Source organism: Argiope bruennichi, chromosome 7, assembly GCF_947563725.1.
Source record: "Argiope bruennichi chromosome 7, qqArgBrue1.1, whole genome shotgun sequence".
NCBI classification, from domain to species: domain Eukaryota; kingdom Metazoa; phylum Arthropoda; class Arachnida; order Araneae; family Araneidae; genus Argiope; species Argiope bruennichi.
The window spans coordinates 80,111,436-80,132,845 of NC_079157.1; the positions used below are offsets into that span (position 1 = coordinate 80,111,436).

Genomic DNA, 21,410 nt, shown 5'->3' on the forward strand with positions numbered 1-21,410 from the left:
TTAATTAGAATTTAATTCATTCTTTTCTTGTCCATTCGATATAGCACATTTCATTTTTTAATTAAATGTGCAAAACAATAAAATAAATTAAAATGCAGATTGCAAACTACCCCAAAATTTTCTGTGACTTTTAGCTGCAAAAATTATTTTTAAAAAGCGAATTTTTGAAAATGTTAAAAGGAAATTTCTTATGAATTTTCTCTTCTACTTCACTGAATTATTAGTTTTATAGATTTTTCTCTGTAATGGATATATGTTCCTGTTCTAAATATTGTTTATTTTTATTTTTCAATTTTAGGTTCTAAACAAAACGGTGTGCCTTTAAATGATGTAGTTCTTCCACCATGGGCCAAGGGTGATCCCAGAGAATTCATTCGTGTACATAGACAAGTATGTTGATTTACTTTCCAGCTTGTATTATATAAATTCTTATTTCAGTCAAAAGCAATTTGAATCAGAATGGTTAAATTTTATTCTAGGCTCTTGAATGTGATTATGTGAGTGCTCATCTTCATGAATGGATTGATTTAATATTTGGCTTCAAACAACAAGGGCCTGCAGCAGTTGAAGCTGTTAATGTATTTCATCATTTATTCTATGAAGGAAATGTTGACATTTACAGCATTGACGATCCTCTTAAAAAGAATGCTACCATTGGATTCATCAATAATTTTGGACAAATTCCTAAACAAGTAAAAGGCTTATTGCTATTTTTGTCTGCTGTATAACATACATTTTTTTAAAATTCAATAATACTTAAATTATGAATATAGGTTTTGTTTGATTACAAAAAAGTTATTAATTAAAGAAATTTACTGCTGAAAATATTTGTATTATATGAAATGAAGTAATTGTGTTATAATTTAGTTTTGATTCTATTTTATATTTTGTTGAGAGTGTCCAAACGCTAAATATCTATAGAATATATTATCTTTAAAAAAACAGTGGTAAACTTTTTAAAATAATCTTTGCATTTATATCTATATAATTATGCATTTTTTAAACTAAAAACATGATTGAAATGTTTATTTTTATTAATTTTATACTTGACTAATTTTTACTCAGTTATTGTTTTGGTTAATCCTATAGTTAAAAATTAGTTTAAAAAATATTCTTTGAAGTTTTTTTAAAAGTATTTAATACCTTTGCCTGTGTGCTGAACAGCTAATAATATCAAAAATAAAGATGGTTGGAAAAATTACTTAAACATTCTAATTAATCTTTAATAAAATGAGTATAAGAATATAAAGAGTACTTTTAACAGCATTTTGCAGCTTAATATTTGGTTAGTCTCTTATTATAATTTTATGGTATGTCTCATCACCATATTAGTTTCAATCATGGATTTTATAATTAATTGAAAACCATTATTTAGTATGAGAAAATAAAATTACCAATAAATACAAATGGATGTTTATTAATTATTTATTATTTTTTACTTATAAAATGTCAAATGCTCCACATCAATTTAATAAACAATTCCTAGATGAATATTTATGAGAGGTTTTACTTTTATATTCCAGCTTTTTAAGAAAGCACATCCATCTAAGAAGTTAACCAACCGCACTAGTGTAATAGATCCTGGACCAATAATGCCTGGATTGAGTTACAGTTTAGACAAATTGTTTTTTCACAATTTAGACAATTTAGAACCATCAAAACATTCTATTAAAGGTAATGTTTTGAATTCTTTTTCTCTTTTTAAATTGAGTGGCATGTTATCTTGATAATGACAGATTGTGAAATATCTTCTGTTATAAGATATAAATAATAAGTAAATCTCTTATGATATTATTATGATGTTGTGCTACATTTTTTTAAAATTGAATATAATATTTGAATTACTTCCAAAACAGTAATTAAAATAATTATTTAATGGGGTTTTTTTTTTTTCCTTACATTTTGAAAATTAATTTTGAAGTTTTATTTTTTAAAAATAATTAATTTGACTTTTTTTTTTTTAATCTGCCATGTTGAAACATCTTGTTTTATGTTGAACTGCTTAAATTTTGTTACAATGTTTTAAAATCAGTTGCTTTCATTTTTATTCTTAATAATTTATAGTTCCCTAGAAATGTGTGTATCTTCAATATCCAAACTTCATTCATTTGTCATGTTTTGTTTTTGTCTGTGTTATAATTCATTCGCTTTCTTATTTGGTATCTTAAATGTAAATCATTTCAGTATAGTTTAAATTTGAAATGTCTTATATTAAATTGTTTTTGTAATTAACTTTTCTTTTATGTTTTAGCATAATGAATTGCACATTTTTATTTCAGATTTGAAGGGACCAGTTGGACACATTATTTTTCATGAAAAAACTTTGATGGCTGTGGAACAACATAAAATCCTTGTCCCCCCACATTATTCTCGGTATGTAGCATGGGGCTTTGCTGATCACAGTATTAGAATAGGTATGTATGAAGTGGAACGAGCCTTGTTTGTGTGGGAAGATACCCCTGCAGGTGAAATTCTATGCTGTGCTGCTCCAAATGATAAAATAATCATCACTGCTGGCACTAATTCAGTAAGTATAATTTTTGCTTATTTTATATGTTCATGGTTAAATGTGTAGTTCCTTTTCCTCTTATCATTTCACATTTCAGTAATTTATTCACACATAAAAAAAGTTTTTAAAAGTGTTTTTTTACTGATAAACAGTTTATAATGGAGGTATTCTGAATAATATTAAATTTTCAGTTTACTCTTGTAAATACATTACCGATCGAAGTCTGTTCACAGATCATCAGTAATTTGTACATTGTTTAATTTTCTGAACATAGAAAGTTTATTAAGTTCAACCAAGCTTTTATAATTATATTATTAATTATGTTAATATTTATTTATAAAAAGGTAACATTAGTCTTAAGAACTTGTTTACAGATATTTACATATAAATAGATTGAAACTTAACTTTATACTAGAAAAGAGGTTAATGGGTTGATGAGAGCAAATATCATAAGCAACTTTTTAAAATTACATTATTCTTAGTAAAATTATGTAGTATTCCTGTTTGAAATTTGAGCATTGAAATGAATTTTTTAATTGGTGTCATATCGGATAAGCTTTTATCTGTCATCTGAAGAAAATTAAAATATCCTTTTTTGCTCAATAAACAGCTTTAGATACAATTACTGAATAAATATTTCTAAAGTTGTTCATATATTGAAGCACCAGAACTTAGATTACTTTATTAAATCACAGTTATATTTTCATACATAAAGAGTTTTAAAGCTTTATTCCTTTATTGTAAAAACAAAACAAAAAAAAGAAAAGAAAAGAAAACTTCTATCATTTGAATGTGAATTATGTAATTAGTAAAAAAATTTACAGTTTTGAATCACTTTGGATTTTGGGGATGTTATTTGACTGATTTCTTATAGTATAGATCTGAGGGCCAGTGCAATAATTAGACAATATATATATTAGATTGTCATAGAGTACTTTATTATCTATTTCTAATCAAACCTTTTTCTATAAATCTGGCTCTGTGAAACCTAAACATTTTTAATTGTTACAATTGCTTTCCAGACCTGTTCATGAAAATCCAAGAAGCTCAGTATATTCTTTTTTGTGTAATTTTAATATTTCAATATAGTTAGATAGGTATAGATATATGTAGAATTATGATGTATGGTAACAAAAGAATATTATTAAAGTATATTAAAATATATTGCAGTCAAACCTGACTTAAGCGCATCTTCTTTGCATTATGAGCAAAACAAAATGGGAAAAAAGGACTCCTTCCCTTATCATGCAATATTTCTCAAAATAAGTGATGAGAATACATCTTAATGTCATCTGCAGATACAAAATGCTGCCTGTATTTTGCTTTATCAATCTGTGTTGAACCCTTTCACTGCTGATCCTACCTAGTCACCATGCAAATTCTATACTGGCAGACCAATTTCTGTTTCAAATGAGGGATAGATATAAAGCAAAAACAATCTTGGTGATAATACATTTTTCCTTCATCCATTGTTTGAAAATGAAACCAGCCTGTCAGGATAGAATTAGCATGGCCATATGAGCAAGGTCAGTAGTTAAAGTGTTAATATGGCTATTAATTTCTGTTTTTTATTTGTTTGTTTTTCCAAATTAAAAGCTGAAATGTAAAATATATAGTTAATTGAGACATCAAAAAAATGCAAGAAACTTCGTAAGTGTTCTGGTTTAGCATTGAAATATCAGAGAGAAGTATTTCAGTAACATGCAAGCACAAATACAAGCTTAGCCAGAGGCTACAATTTAACCTTTCTTTTATTGATTTCTTGTTTAATCCTCCTGAAAATGCAATAAAAAAACCAGAAAGAAATTTTGGAAGAGATTTCATCAGGGAAGAAGGATGTAATAGCTTCAGTATTGCATTCAACATTTCCAGTGAAATAAGAAAAATACTGAAAGCATGGGAAAGTGAAGCATCATATGTTAAGAAGAATTACCTTAATAAGACAGTAACTCTCTGCACCACAAATTTGTTTGATGTTGCAAATTTTAAAGTGTAAGCAAAATAAATGTCTGTGGGAAACTTTCTTGTAAAAAAGCATGTATTAAAGATAATAAATTACTCCCTTATAAACTTGTTTGAGTATTTTTTAGAAATTAAATGCATTATCCTATTTTATATTGGGGTTTTCATGTAACAGGGGCTTTGCATTATGAGTAAGATTCAAGAATGAACTATAATTTTAATGTTAAAATGAGGTCCATTGTAATTAAATTCTATAATTTCAAATATAACTGTGTGTACCACACTCTGAATATTTATATATTTATTTTTGTATATTTACTTTATAATTTCCATTCTACTTCCAATTATTGAACTGTGTTAATGTATTCAATTTTTCATTGTGCAACATATTTTACTTTATAAATTGGAAAATATCAAAAAAAGCAAAAATAATTGTTCCACACTATGAAAAATGTATTTTTTAAAAAACAAATCTTGTTTCTGAATTAATATATATATATATATATATATATATTGAGAGTTAGCTGATCTGTGTGATAATTTATTTTATCATAGTTTATCAAAGGAATTTGTGATGTTTTTCTATTATGTAGATGGTAACAGTCTGGCAATATGATAAGAAAAAACTGACCATCAAGAAGAACTTGTATGGTCATACAGAGCCCATCACATGTCTTGCTGCGTCCCGTGCGTATAACTTAATTGTCAGTGGATCTCGGGATAGAACCTGTATTTTGTGGGATCTCAGCCGTTTAGTTTTTGTACGTCAGTTGCTCGGTCACCCTGCCCCTGTTGCAGCCATTGCAATAAATGAAGTTACGGTGGGTAAAATTTATTTTTAACATCTTTTACATTTTATACTAATTCTTCTTCAAGAGTTTGTCGAAAATAATTCAGAAACATAAATTAATAACAATGGATTTCCTGTTTAGTTTAATTTTTATAAGTTTGTATGAATATTATTTACAATAAAACATCATAATAAGATTAAATTAGGATCTTAAAAGTCCCTGTTGGAAGAAGCTTGCCATTGTGTGAGTAATCTACAAAAATATAAAAACTATAAAGATGAAATGAATATCATTCTCTATATTGCAAGTGACATTCATTTTGGTATGCTTGAAAAATATTTCTCGTAGGCCAAGTTTCCAATCCCCTCTTTGAAGTACATAGCCAATAGTAATGTAATGAATTTTAATATTTATTTTATTTTTTTATCTCCATATTAATCTGTAAGCTTTTCTGTACATGTAGTACTTCGTAATTCATTAATTCAAAGAAGTAATCAAAATCATTCAGGTCTAAGTATTGTTCCCTAGTGAAGAGTGACAATCTTCTACAAATGATTTTGTGGATCAAAAAAAATACTGAGGTTGTTAAATGAGGGGATACCGAAATTGTGACTTTAGAGGGTAATTGCTTAGAATTTTTACCTCATTTCCTTTTTTTTTAAATAATCAAAGAATATCCAGATTAATGACGAACTTCAAAGGAATAACAAGGTCCATCTCGCATCACTGGTGGCAACATTCTTTGAAGAAAGGATTGAAAACGTGGTCACCAATATGACAGATGTCTAAATCTTCACAGCTGCTATGTCAGAAAATAACCATGTTTGTACATACTTCTGTTGATAAATTCATTTGGTTCTCTACTCTTGTCTTTTTGCGGGCCATCGGAGGTTTAAAAACATGGCTTTTAAATGTTATTTAAATTCTTTTCTACTTTTATTATTTCTTAATCTTTTAATTTATTGAATATATGGTGCTCTGTTTTTGAAGGGTGACATAGCAACATGTGCTGGGACCCACTTATTCCTATGGTCTATCAATGGTGACGAGATTGCATCAGTCAACACTGCCACCGGTAGAGCGGACAGGACGCAACAGATTCTTTGTGTGGCCTTTTCTTTTCTCAATGAATGGGACAATCAAAATGTGGTGATGACTGGTTCCAGTGATGGTGTGGTTCGTGTAAGTAATTTTGTTCATACTTTATTAAAATGTGTAAGGAAAGATGTGTTTTTTTTTTTCCCAATTATTGACATGCAAATTATCATATCAGAATTGAGTGTTTTCATTCTACTATTAGGCGATAACTTTATTGCATTGGTCTAGTTTTAAAACCCAAAGGTATTTCAATTACAGCATACCTTAATTTTTTTTAAAATTTATTGTTTAAATGGAATAATAAATTTTTCTTAGTATGATACATATAGTAACTGTATCTTAGATTTTGAAAGGTGTCACACTGAATAAAATATGTTTGGGAAATTCAGAATTTATAAAGTAAGGCTTATAAGAAAGTTCAATAATTACTTTTAATTTTTCATCCATTTTCAGACATGTGTTTTTTTCCTAATATATGGAAATGATATACTAGAACATATTTAATATTGTAGGTGTTTGTACATTTTTATACTCTTAAAACCTTCAGTGCAATTTTTCATCTGCTCCATTTTTTTATGAGAATTCATTAATATAATTCATGCAATTTTAATTCTTGAGGCTCATTTATTTTTAAAATGTAAATATATATTTGTCCTACAACTGTAAAACATAAAGTAAAAATATATTACATTTCTAATTATAGTTAAAGTTGTAAATCCCTTTGATATTTTAGTCTTATTTGAAGGATAAAGGTACCGGAGCATTGGATGCCTAATTAATCTGAGCTTATTTTGATAATCTAGTTAAAATATAATCTAAACTTTTTAAAGGTGGTTTGATATCTTGATAATAATTGAATATTGAACACCTTGTATATAAAAAATTAGCAAAAATGCATTTAATAGTAAAATAATCAATTTGATTCATATTGTAAATCTAGCATATGCAGCTTTCATTGCGATGTACTATATAATTTTTATTGTAGCTTGCATAGTTTTGCTTAAGGTATTAAACACTACAGATATCTGAAGTTAATTACATTCAAAAATTTAAAAGTATATTATTATAAAAGGATAGTTCTTGTTTCTCAAGGCATATAGTCACATAACAAGTTTTTTTTATACTATCTCTTTTAGTTGTAGGTATAATACTTCCAGCATCACACATTATATTCCTGATTCTACTTATTGGTTTCTTCTTTCTACTGAGTACAATTTTTGCTACTTTTTTACAATTAAAATTTATTTTAATTTATATTTTAGATGTGGTCTGCTGATTATGTTCAGATCCCTGAAGACACTAATTTAACGATGGAAGAAAATCAGAAAGATTCTTCAACAGATAAGAAACAAGTTTCGAAAACATCTGAGAAAGAAGAAACTGTGACAGAAAACAAAGCTGCTGAAATTGTTCGCCGTATGAGCTTGGCCGGCTCCAAGGATATTGGAGATTTGATGCAGCGTAGTACTCTTTGTGCTACTGATAAATCTCGTTTCACAAAAAGTGCATCAGGGAGCTCACTTTCAGAGGAAGAAAAGGATGGTAAGTATAAATTGGACTTGCAGTATGTAGAGTATTTCAATGACCTCATTTGCTGTTGTCCCACTATTCATAATTTCTGCAGATTATAATTGATATTTTTTATAGGGTTCATTTTTCAGAATGGTCATATAAATTTTGTGCAACATTTTGCCACAAAAATTTGAAAGAAAAAAAAATGTAAAACTTTTTATGCTTTTGTCACTGTAAATGAAATGCTATTCCCCTTTTTTTAACTTTTAATTTTCTGTTTTAAATTAGTCTTTCTTGAATGCATTAGTCTTTTAAAAACTGTTCTGAAATTATATATTAAAATGCTAATGAATTAAAAAATACAATGAGCTATACAACTGTATAAAAAAGTTATAAAAACTGTATTGTGAAAGATCGAAATCTGGCAAGTATTGACATTCACATATTTGTCAATTCAACATTCACAGGAACTGAAGTGCCAATATTCACTTGAGAATGTTGAAATTCTCTAATTTCTATCTGTCATAAAAACATATATACTTTTTTATGCCTAGTATTTAAGAAATATCAAAATACTGGAAAAATTTTATGCAATATTTATGTATAAAAAAGTGGCAAATTATTTCTAACTATTTAGTCCTCTGGAATCTGTTAAATTCTTTAATTTAAAATCAGCTTTTTACAAAATATATAGAAAAGTCTTAACTGACTACATTAGTAATAAGTAATTAAAAAATGTTAACATTTTCACAAAACGTTTCTGTACTTTATAATTTTGTGCAAATAGCTAAATGCAACATATATGTGCATCCAAACAACAGGCATGTCTAATTTTTTTTCTTAATTTTTTCATTTTTATGAAAACAAAGTTTTGTTTTCAAGTGTTCATTCACTCCTTAGTTTGCTAGAGTTAATATTGTATGTATTTGTGTATTCTCATTGGCAATACAATAGTCTGTTGCTTTGAGAACTTATTTATAATTTAATTAAGTTTTGCTACCATTTGAATAATGTCACCTTTTAGTGAATGTGAAAACAATTAAATACATGATACTATAATATTTATAAGTTAAATTGTAAATAAAAAAAACTAATAAGTAGAAAATATATTTTATATATATATATATATATATATATATATATATATATATATATATATATATATATATATATATATATATATATATATATATATATATATATATATATATATTAATGCAGTAGTAAAATTTTGGTTTTAATAAAATTTATTTATTCTTCCTTTAAAAGTTCTTTTCTTTGGAAAATATTTATATAGTCAAATACATACAAAACAGTTATATAATTCAATACATATAAAATAAATATTTAAATAGAAAAAAAATTGTGCAAAAATTTTATAAAGTAAAATTTTTCTTGAAAAAAGTTCATTTTTAAATCCATATTTCATTTTTAATGATAGAATTTTTTATACAAAATATTGATTTAACTTTTTTATTAATTATAATTCTTGTAAGCATTTTGCCTTCTATTTATTCAACAGATGATGAATTTGAAGATTTAGAAGAAGATGTTAAAGCACAAGAAGCTGAAGCCAAATCTTCATGTGATTCTAAAGAAATTCCAAAAGACAGTCTCATTCCAACATCTCAAATTCAACATTCCAAAACAGTCTCTGGTTTCCATAGCAGTGAGATTGAATCAAGTTCTAAAGATTCTTCTAAAACCAAAAAACTTGTTCATTCTGAGAATTTTGAATGTCCAGTAGAGCAACCTAGTAGTTTCCAACGTTGTAGCACAGTTGGCCCTGAAGTGTCTGTAAACACTGATGAGATTTCGGAAACTACCAGCAGCAAAATGAGGCTCAGTAAGTCGGACACATCTCTAACAGATTCTTTTGTGATGGTTTCTGAAAATGAGGGCCTTGAAGGAGAACGAATGCCAGATGGTTCTATAGTTAGAAGCAAGAAAAAGAAGAAAATTCTTAAGGATGGTAAGATCTTGTTTTCCGTCACTTTCTTTTCTAGTGCCCTCTTAAACTATTTTGTTTTTGTTTTCTTGTCTTTTTACTTTCCAGTATATTCTTCAGCTTGAATTGCTACATGTCTTCATTTTATCTAAAAAAATTAATATTTTTTAGCTAAATACTATTTGAACTTTCTTAAAATTTAGTATCGGAATGTTTTGCCAGTTTTCAAAGATTTTCTATTGATTGACTAAAATGCTGTCTGGTTTTGAGAATGATTTAAGCATCAAAATACCTTTATTTCATATTTCTCCATTCTTTGCATTATAGAAAAGTATGACACATAAATATTCCGGGTTTAATTTCGGAAGTACTGTTTTTCTTCAATTTTTACAAGCTCCAATCTGATTAGGAAATTTCTATAACTTGTTTAAATTAAGCATATTTAATCCACTCTAACTATGGCTTAACAACTCATTTCTAAGCCACTTGAAATAAGTATATACTTCCATTTAGAAAAATACTTTATATAATATAAAGAATTTTATTTTATATTGTTTGAATCAATGAATGCAAATGCTTGAAAAATTGCAATGTCTGAATTTTTAAAGTTAATCCTATTAAACTGTGTTTATTAAAGTATTCTTGATTTACTAACATTTTAAGTTTTAAAAATGTCCCGCTCTTTAGTGAGAAAAGCCAGTCAATTTTAAAATTTCGAATTTTAGCATTTTAAAGTAATTGGGATCACCTTGAGCCAGGCCTTCTATTGATTGGCATGTCTCCCTCAGAATGGTTTTGGAAGGATTAGTTGTAATCAATGTTAACTGCTGAAGAAATTTTTTTAAATGTAACTCAGAAATAATTTATTAAAAATAGTTTATGCTACTTAAAATATTGTAATATTTTCAGAAATACTTTTCGTAACTTAGACAGTATAAAATCATTTGCATTATTTTAGAACATTTTTCTGATTGGAAGCATAATACATATGTTTAATGATTCAGAAACTACCAATTGAGCCATGAGTAGATTATGTATAAAGTAAAGTCAAAATTTGCTGTTTCTTTTTACCACGACTACAATTAAATTATCCATTTAAGTCGTCTTTATTTTCTGTAAATCTATTAAAATTAAAAAATTTCATTTAAAAATCAGATTTAAATAAATGCATCTCATATGTTTTTTTAAATATAAAAATTTGTTGTTTAACATATTAAATTTTATTTTACAAATATATCAGATCTAGTGTTTTCTACTTTTTTGTGTTGATAATTTATGGTTTTTACATAAAAAAAATATTATGGAGGTGTTTCTTTTTAAAGTATGCCATAAAACTAATGCCTCATTTGTCATTTTATGTCATTTTCATTTCATAAAAATACTACCATGCTTAATTAAGTTTTATATATTCCGGTGTACATATGAGCAGGATATTAAGCTACCATACACTGACATCCATAAAATTAGGGAACTGGCAAAAAATGGTTATTTCTGTACATAAAAGTTAATTGTAAGTGACTTAAAGAAGCTAACATAGGTGCCAGACAAGAGCAGGAGATGTGACTGATTAGCAGATGAATTTGAATGAAAATTCTATATTGCAAATATTTTGAGTGAAGGCATTTAAGGCAGTGAGTGGAAATAAAGATAAAGTGAGGTATTGTTAAAAAAAAAAAAAAAAAAAAAAGATTTTGTTGATGTTTGATGCCTCCCCCCCCCATATTTGATATGATTTTTTTTTAAACCGAAATACTTAATTTTACTAACAGAAAAATGACTGATAGATTAGAAGAAAACTGTTCAGTCAGAGAAATTACTAACAAACTGAAATTAGCAAATCATTAGACAATGTTGGAAATGATTTGTGAGCTGCAATTATTAGATGTTATAGTTCTGATCAAAAACTCAAACTATAACAGTTGTGGATCATTATATGCAAGTAAAGCCAAAAGAAATCATCAAATAGCACTTGTCAAATTAACTTAAAATGTGCAGGCAAGCATAAGTACCAGAATATCATGCCAGACACTGACTAGAATATAAATGATTTCAATTTATTTGCTTAAAAACCAGTTATGTTTTCAATTGAGTATTTTTGACAAAATGTGGATATATCAGTGATTTCATAAATATGTCAACTGGAATGATCAGTATTGGGGAAATATACTATTCCCAGATGAAAGATTTTCTTTATCATCTAATTCAAGATGCTGGTATATTGAGCATGATTCTGGAACTGCTTATTCTTTAGTCATATCGTTTTGGAAATTGACCAATATAGAAATAGTTGTGTGTGCTCTGGGAGGATCTAATGTGTAAATAGGCACAACTTTTATAACTTAAAAAAAACTGATCTAAATTTAAAAACATATTTTCTAGCTATTAATTGCCCTTTGTGATTTCACTTTAGGTTCTGGATTTGCTTCGTTTATATTGAATGATAATGTCAGCTATGTTTCTGTATTGACAGCAAACAAATTTGTTGAAAATGGAATATGCATTTGATAGAGTTACTTGTATATTTACCCTAACCTTAATCACACTGAACATATTTGAGATGTAATAGAGGGAGGCATGGCATAAGTCAATTACTACTGCTTGGTAAAAAATAGCTTATTGTGGTGAATAAACAAGAATGGCAAAATTTTCTTCAATTTCCCCTGGATAATCTTGTCTGAAGTAAGTGCAGTAAATACTATTCATGTGTTGCAGTGAAAGAGGGATATACACCTAACTTAAGTTTAATGTTAAGAAAAAACCCATTTGTAATTAAATTTGTATGATAACTTTGTATACCTCTTTAAAAATCCCAAATGATATTTTTGCAGTCCCCTTGATGAATCTCCAAAAAATACAAACTGTCGTAAAACTACTGATTGGCATCTTGAGTTGGTACTTCTAGTTTAATCTGAATACCGCCAAGTAAACTTAAAAATGAAAGATTTTGGGTGAAATCTTGGCATCTCATATATAATAAAAATTTTCAATCCTGGTGTAATTTGAAAAACGTTTATCATAAATTAGTGTGTTTTTATTTGGCATCTTTACATTTCTTATTTATTCTATAAATTTGTTACTTTCGATATATTTTTGCTTACGTTAGTTTGTATTTGTTCATTAATTGGCAAAAATTTCTTGCATCATATTTTTCTTTACAAATTATTATTGCCCCTCAATTCATGGACATTAGCGTATTTCATATGTTTCGTTTTGCTCTGGGGGTTTTTTTCCCCTTTTTTTTTAGTTGAGAAAAATAATAATTTTTTAAAAATAATTTAAGTCTGGGATGAAAGTTAATCATTTTTCTTTTATATTTGTAATATAATAAAATAAACATAATAATAATCAGGGCTATATCTTCATATTTGTCTCATACATTTCACCATTTTGCAGGTTTCAGATGGCATTGTCAGTTAGTGTTTAGAAGTAAGCTAACAATGCACACTGCATTTGATAGGTCTGACAATACTGAACCAGCTGCTGTGACAGCTCTTGCTGTATCCAGGCAAGTACAAATTATATTTTGATAATAATCTTATCTGAGAATTAAAGTTACGTTTATAAAATCATTGTTATGTATGTTTAATGTAACTATAAAATCGTTTTTGTTTTGTTTCAACAGAGATCATAAAACAGTGTATGTGGGTGATGCCAGGGGTCGTGTGTTTAGCTGGAGTGTGACGGATAAACCTGGTCGTGGAATTGCTGACCATTGGGTAAGAGATGAAGGAGGAAGCGATAGTTGTACAACTTGTAGAGTTCGCTTCTCTTTTTCAGAACGTAGGCATCATTGTCGTAATTGTGGACAACTCTTCTGTTCCAGGTAATTTTTAAAAAAGAAGTAATTTAATTTTGTAAAATAATTATGTTGGAATTGAATTTCATTCGAATTATTCTAACTTCTTTCAGTAATAAATTTTATTGAACAAATTATTTTTTTTATATCCAAATTACTATTTAAAATATTTAAGAGGGAAATAGAAGCAATAAAAAGAACATAAAAGATCCAGATTAAAGATCTACTACAAAATTAATTAACAGCAAAGCATTTCTGTTCACTCAGGTTTATAGGAAATTATTGATTCCTGGATTTTTTTTTCTCATAAATTTGTTGGAATTTATTTAATCTTTCATAATTGTAAAACAATAGAAAGAATATAAATTATCTTTTCTTTTGGATTTGTTTTAGCATGGAAATTAAGGGATTATTTAGCTTTTTAAAAAGAAAAAATATATAATGAAGGAGAAGCTCTGATGTTCATTACTTTTTACCTTTTTTTTTTTTTTTTTTTCATACTAAAATTTTTTAACTTTTCCAGGAAACAAAGAGGATACTTAGTCAAGTTATCATTTTCTAACTTCTTGCCTTTTTTCAAATATTATAATTTATTTCAAATAAAGGAAAGGGACAATTGTATAGTTATGAATAGGCTAGTTTTTTTTTTTTTTAATTAGAGTAATTTTATCAGGTTATTGCAAAGTTAGCTATTTAATTTTTTTTCTTTGAAATATAAAATTAATAATTTCTTTGAATTATAATTTTTCTTATAAAATTAAGAATTCCATTGTCGTTTTTGACTTACAGAAAAACTAATTAAGCAGTTATTTAGAAAAGATATTAAATTGTCAGCTCAAAAAATAGCAAATGTGTCTGATATGCAGAAATAGAATTCAATTGAAATTATGGATTGGAAATATGGAGGGGGGGCTTCTCCTTTGTAGATTGACATCAACATTTTAGCTGTTACATTATTATATGCTTTTTTTTTTTAGGTGCAGTCGATTTGAATCAGAAATAAACAGACTTCGGATTCCGCATCCAGTCCGTGTCTGCCAGAGCTGCTATAACCTCCTGAAAACTCAACAGGAAGGATCTGCAGCATCTTAGTGATGATAACTAGACATTTATAGAATATATATATAACAGAAAACTATTTTGTTTCATAGCATATTTTTTTTATTTTCCTCCATTGGAATTGTGCTTTCTCTACAACCATATCCTACAAAAGAACAGATGATGAATGTATTTATAACTTATATATTTCTCATTGTTACAGCAATCCATGAACTAGTGGCTAGTATGGTCACTCCATTGTAATGAATGTGTATCTCCATTTTTCTAATGTCACAATAGCTTGTAAAAAATGTTGATAGATGATTTCATTGATTTTTCCTAAGTGCTACAGCTGAAGCTGATAAGATTAATTCCCATGTAAGGATTTTAGATTGGATGACAGCTTAGCAATATCCATTCTACTTTGATTATGTAAAATTTCTAGAATAAATTTTGATATAAAGAGCTAGTCAAAGGTCGTTTCAACTTCAGAGAATGTAGCTATAAATAATATTTGAGTTTCATTATTTTTAATGAAATGGAAGAATTTAATTTTTTAAAGATATTTTCTTTTTATGTAATTTAATCAATTATTGATTGGAATACTTATTCAATTCAAAAATCATGAACGAGAATGAATTTTAATTTTTTAAATTTTTAACTGAATTATGGAATGATTTTAAAAATTTAGTGACATTTTTTATACACCTCACTCTTATTTTAATTACGATATTACAGATTGCTTTATTAGATTTTTAGTTCATGTACAACATAATTTTATTTGCTATAATTAAAGAAACATATTAAAAAAATTATTTGAATTTTTATGTTTGACATCTTACAGTGAATATGAATCTTATGCTTTATTTTTCTATAAAGAAGCTTAGTTTGTGTGAATTAAATTATCTATTTTACTTTATAATGATGAGTGCTAAATTCTTGTTCTTACAAATGAAATTGTATTTGTTTTTATTTTTTTATTAAAAATGCATGGAATTATTGTGAAATGTATATAGCATGTAATTGTTCCTTTTCTTTTTCTGTATATATGCTTATATTTAATTTATTTATGTACAAAAATATGTGCTAAAAAAGATATGCGAGATTTATTTTTAGGATCTCAACAAAAATCATAAAGTTTTATAGATATTTGTCCCATAGGACAAAAACCTGTACATCACCATCATGATTTTCTAGTTTGTACTGCTTAAATGTGTGTAAAGTTATTTCATATTACATAATCATTGTGTATACAATAAGTTAAATGTTGCAATTGTGTAAAGTGTAAATATGATACACTGTAGTATATTATTTGATTGAGAAGATCATTTAATTCAAAATAAAACCAATGTGATTACAGTTTTACTCTTCTTTTCTTTCTGTTTTGCTTGTACATTACATCATTAAAGATAATTTTACTAGAAGATGTGGCCATCTAGACAGACTGTAAACATGTTGCATATCCAAGATTTGATTTATTGTCGCTTTTTTAACATACAATTTTCTCTCTTGCAATCCTTTGTTTCTTTGTAGTTGGATCTTCTTGATACATAATGATCATGAGCACTCAAATAAAAATTAATCACTAAAATCGGATAGAAACAAATAGTGATCCACTAACAAAAAAAAAGTGCTGTGCCAAATACAAAAAAATTGAAAAAGTATGGCTCTAATTTCCATGAGGTGAGAATATAATAGAGTAGTATAAATATAAAAATTTCATGCCTTAGCTCTTGGACCTTTGCTTCAGTCCAGCAAAAAAAGAATGTAAATAAAATTTGGAATTTACGATCCCAAGACTAATTTTTATTTCATGAATAAAAATTAGTTATGGGATCAAAAGCTTTTTGGGAGTACTGATAAATCGGTTAATTTAGACATTTATATAATGTAAACATAATTTTGTAGATACATGGCTAAAAAGAAGAAACTCTTGAAATTTTAACCTCAGTTTATTTCACCACAGTAGCCATAATTTGTACATGGAAAAAGTGAAACGATGATAAAATGACACCTGTTTATGCCACAATCTAAGAATTTTTTACTATGAGATTTTGATAGGGATTTCTTTGCCATGTGTCGTCTTAAGCAAAGGATTCTTGGATATCTTTGAAAAATACATGCGAATGCTAAGGACTTTTTTCTCTTTGTTCCTGGTGTGAGAACCACGAAATCGGCAATTTTATTAAATTAGTGTTAAAATAAATTAAATAAATAGTGTTAGAATAAAATAAATAAATAAAATAAATAGTGTTAGTATAAATTAAATAAATAAAATAAAAAATTAATTAAATAAAATTAAATAAATAGTGTTAGAATAAATAAATAATAATAGTGCAAAATGGGTTAGGAAATAAGAGAACATTTTAGAATTAAGTTCATATGGGCTAAATTAATATAAAATTTCGGAAATTAATTAAGATTCAATTTGTAATGTATATATTTGTGTATAGGAGAGATATTTGTGGCTTTTATGAATTTTAACTTAATTAATATGAGTACCAAATGTTTGAGTTGCTTGATGGGAAAATAGAAGTTGCGGTAATGATGTGTAGACCAAAGAATTAGAGGTATTTTTTATTCTGTCCAATACTACAGATTTTGTTAAGCTATATTATAGATTTTTGCCAGAATTTCAAAAATTCTTTTCTTTAACCAGCAGTAAGGTGTGGACATTATCTCAAATCACTTAAATATGCATTTTTTTTTAATTAATTAACAGTGGCTTTATGTCTTGATATTTATTCTTATAAGCCTTCTAGTGGAATGTCTACAATTGGGCAGGATCGAAGGCTGCAATTCTGATATCCTAGTTGCCATGACCATAGTTGGCACATTTTTTTATCTAACATTTTTTAAACAGAAAGAGTCGATTTCTTTTAAAAATTGTGACTGACTGCCTAAAATCAGTACAACTCATGTATTTCTTCTAGTTTCATAGTGGACATACAAAAGAACAATCGTTGAAGAGAACTGAATGAGATATGCTTATGCAGCATTGTGGAAATAAAATATGTATAAAGATAAATATACACTGTCCTCCAAAAGGTAAAGTACAACAAGTGTTGGAGATTTACACAGTGAATATTGCAAAACAACAAAAGCATTTATTTATACAGCAACATGCATACGAAGATATTACAGTAAATGATTAACTGAGAACAGGAAGGATCTTCAATCATTTAAAATACATGTGGCGCAAATATCTAGCGCATGCGCAGCTTACATAATGGCAGATGCTACTTTAGGATAAAGTGAGGTTCGAGAAGGAGAAAAGGAGCATTGATATCTAACAGCTTTCACCAATAAAAAAAAATGGCCGTAACATTAAAATTCACAGTTTTTATGCATGATAGTAATGAAGTTTCAGAATATTAATGCAAAAACAATAGCAACCACTTTTATTTTAAAGAATTGAATGAATCCTTATCCCAGATAACATAGCATGTTGCACAATATTATTCAATAATGTTCGATATTATATGATATTAAACAATATTGCGAATATTGATAAATGCCATACAATATTGTACGACAATTGTATGCTACTAGAGATATGGAAATAGAAAAAAAAATCTAACCTTCATAATTTCATGTATAAATTAGGTGCGTGATTATTGATTTTCAGTAGTTAGAAGCAGTTTCTTTGACAATATCCAGAAAATTATAATAAAATATGGGAGAAGTCCGTTAGTTGTCCGGCTTTCGGGTGGATGGAAATCGGTTTGTCACAAGCTGATGCTTTTCATATCTCAATGTGTCTCGTAGTGTAGTCAAACGACTATGTGGTCAATTTCTATCCAAGGATTCTGTGTCTAAAAGGCGTGTTTCAATCTGACTACGAGTCGCAATACCTCCGTGCGCCATTATTTAACTCTTTTGGCTCGAAGGAGGAGTAGCACTATTGTACTTGAGTTCATGGCAGATCATTTTGTAGCAACAGAGACAAGAATCTCCACTAAAAAAGTACGAAGGTGCCTTCACAATACAGATATGTATGCATGAAGATCAGTTGTAAGTTTCTCCTTGAAGCCAGGACCCAGAGCTGCTCATTTACGTTGGGCAAGAGAATACGTCTCCTGGACAAATCAGCAATGGGCTTCTGTAGTCTTTGAAAATGAGTTCAGCTTCACAAGGAAAAGTGATTTAGGTCGTAAAATGATTTAGAGGGAACAATGCCTCAAGTACAACAAATCCAACTTTGTTTTAAAGTCACAATTTACAGAGGTGGTAGAAGAATGATTTGAGCAGGGATCTCTCTCGGTGGTCATACTGACATGCATGTGTTCCAAGAAGAAACTTTGAATGGTGTGAGATATCAAGACAAAATCGAAGATCCGTATGCCCTTCTCCCCTCTTACGCTGCTATTAGTAATGATTTTCTTCTGATTTACGACAATGTGCGACTGCATCGGGACTATCTTGAGGATCACGGTATGGTGCGAATGGAATGGCCAGCTAGATATCCAATCTGTAATCCATTGTAGCATCTTTGGGACTTCCTAGGAAGCTGCTATTAGTCCTTCTTTAAAGTCGTCAAGTGAGATGGAGCAAAGATTATTCGGGGTCTGATTACACCCATTTCGGTGCCCGACAGCTTAATACTTAGCATGGAAAGTTGATGTCATCAATGCATTGCAGCTAGCCTTTTTATTAGAACGCATTTTTGTGATGTTTCCAAGATATTTTTCAACCTAAAACTATGATGTACCATTTTCTCCGAGAATTGAGTTCTCTGCCAGTAGTGCTTTGTGTTGTAAATCATATTTGTGTAGAACTTTAAAAAATTTTTATATTGCATTCATTAAAGAACAGATTGGTGCATATTGCCTCTGTGTTCATTCATTCTCCAATTAGACGGAAAAAATAGATGGTACTTTTTTTGGAGGCCAGTGTATATTAGATATTTAATTATAAAAATTAAGTCATTGTAGATAGAACAAGAAGCATATGTATTTTGAGATTGCATTGGCTAGCAAATTTTTCAAATCAGCAGGGATAGTCTCCTCAGAACTTTTTTGCAGACTTTCTAATAAAGGAGGCATTCCTCATCCTCCCCTAAAAAGATTACAAGTAGGGATTGCAATACCAGACCAAAATTTCAATACCGGTATTCGGTATTTTTTAAATCTTGATACCGGTTTTAATACCGCTATTAGAAATTTTGGAAAAAGAAAGAAAACACAGGTGTTTCTTTTTTTTATTTGCCAGTTCTATTAGAGAGTGTAAATATTACAAAAAATGATTTGTAACTTATAAATTATAGCAGTATATAATTTACATTAAAATACATATAAATTACAAAAAAGTAAAAAAACATCTTATTTATTTAAATCACAAAAAAAGAGTAAATATCACTATTCAGTTTGTGGTACTATTATAAATTTTTGAAATGTGATCTAAAAAACATAATGCATCAATTGTACTGTCATTAAGTCTGGAAAGTAATTTTGTGTAAAAATTACTAGCTGTCGAAAACGTTCTTTCGGCATCTACGGTAGTTGGTGGTACTGTTAGCAATGCGCGATATACTTTTTCCAAGTATTTACCTCTAAATCCCTCATCTTCAAGTAAATCGATTTCTCTTCGGATGGTTTTGGATATAGCTGATTTCTGTATTGTATTCTAGTTCGTTGAAATTTTTTTATTTATCGCTAATTCTAATTTTTGTTCAAGAGACAATTCCTTTTCACTATCGACAGTAGTGACATCATAATCTTCGATAATTGAACCGAATTCTGAATGTGGATAGGTTTGTGGGAAAAATTTTTTAAGGAACTTTACTCTAACTTAATCAGATTTGAATTGGTTATTTTCTTTTCTTCTTTTCATTTTTAAAATCATTAGAATTATTTAAATACCATAAGACATTTTCTATTTCGGTATAATAAATTAGAATCTCTCCGTAATAATACCTCAATAGTGAGTTTTATTGGAAGTAGAGCTGATATAGTTTTGGATATTAAGTCGAATTCATTATCTGAAAAATTAATTTACAGGTTTAAGTCGATTATTGCTTTTTGGATTGGATTTCTCAGTTTCAAAAATCTTTCTATCATTAGGAGTAAACTGTTCCAACATGTTTTAGAATCTAATATTAATATATATTCTGTTTTATTTTCAGTTAGTATATATTTTAGTAATCTTCTTCAACAATTACATTGTCATTATCTTCATTGTCAATATCACTCTCACTCTTACTCTTTTCAAAGTTGGAATCCGAAGTTTCTATATCCACAGTATTTGGATTCTTCTGTTCTTTATATTTTTGGTATAATACATCTATTACTCCTAATTGAATTCCATGTGCATAGCACAACTGCTGATTTGCACCAATCAACTTTCCAACTTTTTTCATAATTGTTGCTCCATCAATCGTTATGGATACAATATTTTCTTTCAGAGATAATCCATGTTTCGCTAATTTAGATTTAAGAAATTAATTAAGTCATTAATTAGCTAATTAATTTCGCCCGTTAGGCAGACATAAAAACAAAAACGTATACTATATTGCTATGTTCGCGATACCTGAACATATAGTGGAGACCATTTTAAAAATTTCTAGTAAATACCGAAAAACCGGTATTTAAACTTGTGAATACCGGTCTTACAAAATTGTACAAATGGCTCAAAATACTGGTATTCGGTATCTCGGTATTACAATCCCTAATTACAAGTAAAGCAGAGAAAGCCTTGCATGGTATTGGCGCACTCTAATTAGGAAATCTTGACCGTTGGCTTGAATTTAATATTTTG

At 28.1% G+C, this 21,410-nt stretch overlaps 1 protein-coding gene across 1 annotated transcript in view; it reads left to right on the plus strand.

Annotated features, from left to right (window-relative positions):
* The window catches only part of LOC129974870 (WD repeat and FYVE domain-containing protein 3-like), a 103,639-nt gene extending 87,626 nt beyond the window's left edge, over nucleotides 1-16,013 (plus strand). Inside the window, exons 59-69 of the mRNA XM_056087637.1 lie at nucleotides 299-390; nucleotides 480-692; nucleotides 1,524-1,674; nucleotides 2,280-2,527; nucleotides 5,065-5,292; nucleotides 6,253-6,444; nucleotides 7,623-7,902; nucleotides 9,395-9,844; nucleotides 13,214-13,325; nucleotides 13,443-13,643; nucleotides 14,594-16,013. Of these exons, the coding sequence (XP_055943612.1) occupies nucleotides 299-390; nucleotides 480-692; nucleotides 1,524-1,674; nucleotides 2,280-2,527; nucleotides 5,065-5,292; nucleotides 6,253-6,444; nucleotides 7,623-7,902; nucleotides 9,395-9,844; nucleotides 13,214-13,325; nucleotides 13,443-13,643; nucleotides 14,594-14,708 (2,282 nt within the window). The 3' untranslated portion in view covers nucleotides 14,709-16,013. The remainder of the gene's footprint in view (nucleotides 1-298; nucleotides 391-479; nucleotides 693-1,523; nucleotides 1,675-2,279; nucleotides 2,528-5,064; nucleotides 5,293-6,252; nucleotides 6,445-7,622; nucleotides 7,903-9,394; nucleotides 9,845-13,213; nucleotides 13,326-13,442; nucleotides 13,644-14,593) is intronic.
* Nucleotides 16,014-21,410: the final 5,397 nt, after the last annotated feature.